Below are 2,294 nucleotides of genomic sequence, written 5' to 3'. Positions count from 1 at the left end.
ATGTAAAGACACCTTCTGCCTCCCTGCTCTCTCCTTTCAGCAGAAGGTGTCTTTACATGCCCCTGGGGAATGTAGCCACTCCTCACAGACCATGAGAATCAGCACTCCATTGGAGAAAGGGTTCTCCCACCAACTCTCAATTTCATTTTCATGTTTATTCTTTATTCAAATTGTAAAAAGTCTCCCAGGACTCTTCATTTAGTTAGCACCGTTGAGAAGCTCTGCCTGGCTCATGCAGTCTGAAAGCCTTCAATTGCCCTCCTGGGAGTCGTGCTGTACACACTTGAGAGAATGAAGACCCGGAGTTGCACGAACTGCCAGGGAGGCTTCCTGGGTGGTGAAAACAAGGGGCTTCCATTGTCAGCACCAAGATCCCCCAGAATTGTAGTGCCCACCCTGACCATCAAACCAAACTGCCCTATGTCTTCACCCTCCCCCAGCCACCAGGGGTAGCTCCCTGCCTGCCTTTTCCTCCACTTACCGCTTCACCTCCACCTTTAAAGAGTTGTCATCCCTGAGGGGCAGGTAGCTTGCACAAGATGGAAACTTGTGCTACGTAGCTTCCCAGCAGGGTTTTGTGGTCACTCACACTTTGAAAGGTTTTTTGGAATTTTACACAAAACAGACTGAAAGGTCAGCAGGCTTAAACATTGGAAAAAGATGTTTCATCAGAGCTTGAAGGCGCCTTCTAGGAACTGACCAATGACTGAGACCCCAGCCGATTCATTCTGCTTCCAGATGCTCCATTAGGAGCCTCGTGTTGAGTGAAGGAGTGGGAAGGGTAATACGGGGATTTGGGAGTCAAAGCTGAATGCTTGCTGTGTAATTGGCATCATAATTGCCCAGGTTATTAATATTCTGCATACAGAGTGGGATGAAGCCCAGACCCAGGAATTTTTCCCAGCTGTCCCTCAGAGACCCGGCCATACACTTTTCTGGGTCTGAGAATATTCTTGGTGAGGAAGGAAATTACAAACCTCTCTGGGGCCAACAGCTTGCATACCTATCAGACAATGTGGACATCTGCAAAAACACAGAACTCCAAAATAGAACATCCCAGGGGATCAGAGAGCCGCTGCCCTGTGTTTAAGTCAGTATCAGGGCGAGACTGAGACTTGCACTGCCTGGGGTGCGGTTTGTTGACCCCGGAGCTGCCTGCCTTTAAATTCATGGTTGTGTCTCTGCTTCCTTCCAGGCCCTTCCCTATGTCTGCCTTCTGATCGCCATGCTTTTCTTCATCTACGCCATCATTGGGATGCAGGTGAGTGGGTGCCTTGGGAACCTGATGGGGACAGCTGTTGCCCATGTTGTCTCTGACTTTCCAGCCTGAGCCTGCAGGATTCAAGGTGCTTTAAAGAATCCCTTCTTACCCAGAGGTTGAAGTGTTAGTAGCTCAGTCGTGTCCGACTCTTTGCAACCCCATGGACTGTAGCCCTCCAGGCTGCTCTGTCCATGGGATTCTTCAGGCAAGAATACTGGAGTAGGTTGTCATTTCCTTCTCCAGGTGATCTTCCCGACCCAGGGATTGAACCTGGATCTCCTTCATTGCAGGCGCTTTCTTTACCACTAAGCCACCAGGGAAGCCTCTTACCCAGAGGCTGACTTTAATATCTTGTTGCAGCATGACCTTGGGAAGTCACATACGCAGTTCCCCACTCAGGTTGCCCAGGTGATCAGAGTGGTCTGATACAGGGGCTTCGTCTGTGGTTGTCAGGTCCTGGTGCTTCCTCACAAGCAGTTGGACTCCACTGAAGATAATGCTGTTGTTCTTGGCCAGAGGGTGCCCCCTGAAACTAAGGAGAGGGTGAGACTCCTGATCGTCCATATCTCAGGAGCCTCCCGTATTTGAGCCAGACCTAGAAGAAGATTTGGTGGTTGCTCTCTTATAGACACAGACACAAAATGTATGTGAGTTACACCCCAAACAGCTGAGATTGGGAACAACTCAGAATCCCTGGCAGTGAGCCCAGTCCTTGGGAAACCCATGGGCCACATTCCAGCTGATACCTCTCAAAGGACCATGCAGCCTGCCAGATGGTTCTCCTGGGTTAGCACATCCTTTCTGGTTTCAAGATTGAGACATGGATGAGGTTCCCACCCTGGGTACTCATGCAGGTAGCCAGAGGCCCACTGAGCAGAAGGGGCCGAAAGATCTTTCAACAGGCAGTGGTCATTTGTGGTGGGTGAACACCTACCATAAACACCCTGCCGCACATCCCAGCACCTGTCCGGTTGGGTACACAGGCTCTTCTGGGCTCCAAGAGGCCAACTTTCTGACTTGGAGATATGGAGGC

The 2,294-nt window shown here is 50.6% G+C and overlaps 1 protein-coding gene across 1 annotated transcript in view; it reads left to right on the top strand.

Annotated features, from left to right (window-relative positions):
• The window catches only part of CACNA1E (calcium channel, voltage-dependent, R type, alpha 1E subunit), a 330,398-nt gene that overhangs the window by 294,030 nt on the left and 34,074 nt on the right, over positions 1-2,294 (top strand). The window contains exon 35 of the mRNA XM_010853135.1: positions 1,196-1,261. Coding sequence (XP_010851437.1) covers positions 1,196-1,261 — 66 coding nt within the window. The remainder of the gene's footprint in view (positions 1-1,195; positions 1,262-2,294) is intronic.

Source organism: Bison bison, unplaced genomic scaffold, assembly GCF_000754665.1.
Source record: "Bison bison bison isolate TAMUID 2011002044 unplaced genomic scaffold, Bison_UMD1.0 scf7180017864322, whole genome shotgun sequence".
Taxonomy (NCBI): Eukaryota; Metazoa; Chordata; class Mammalia; order Artiodactyla; family Bovidae; genus Bison; species Bison bison.
The sequence above is the reverse complement of the archived record's forward strand: the minus strand, read 5'-3'. Positions and strand labels throughout refer to the sequence as shown.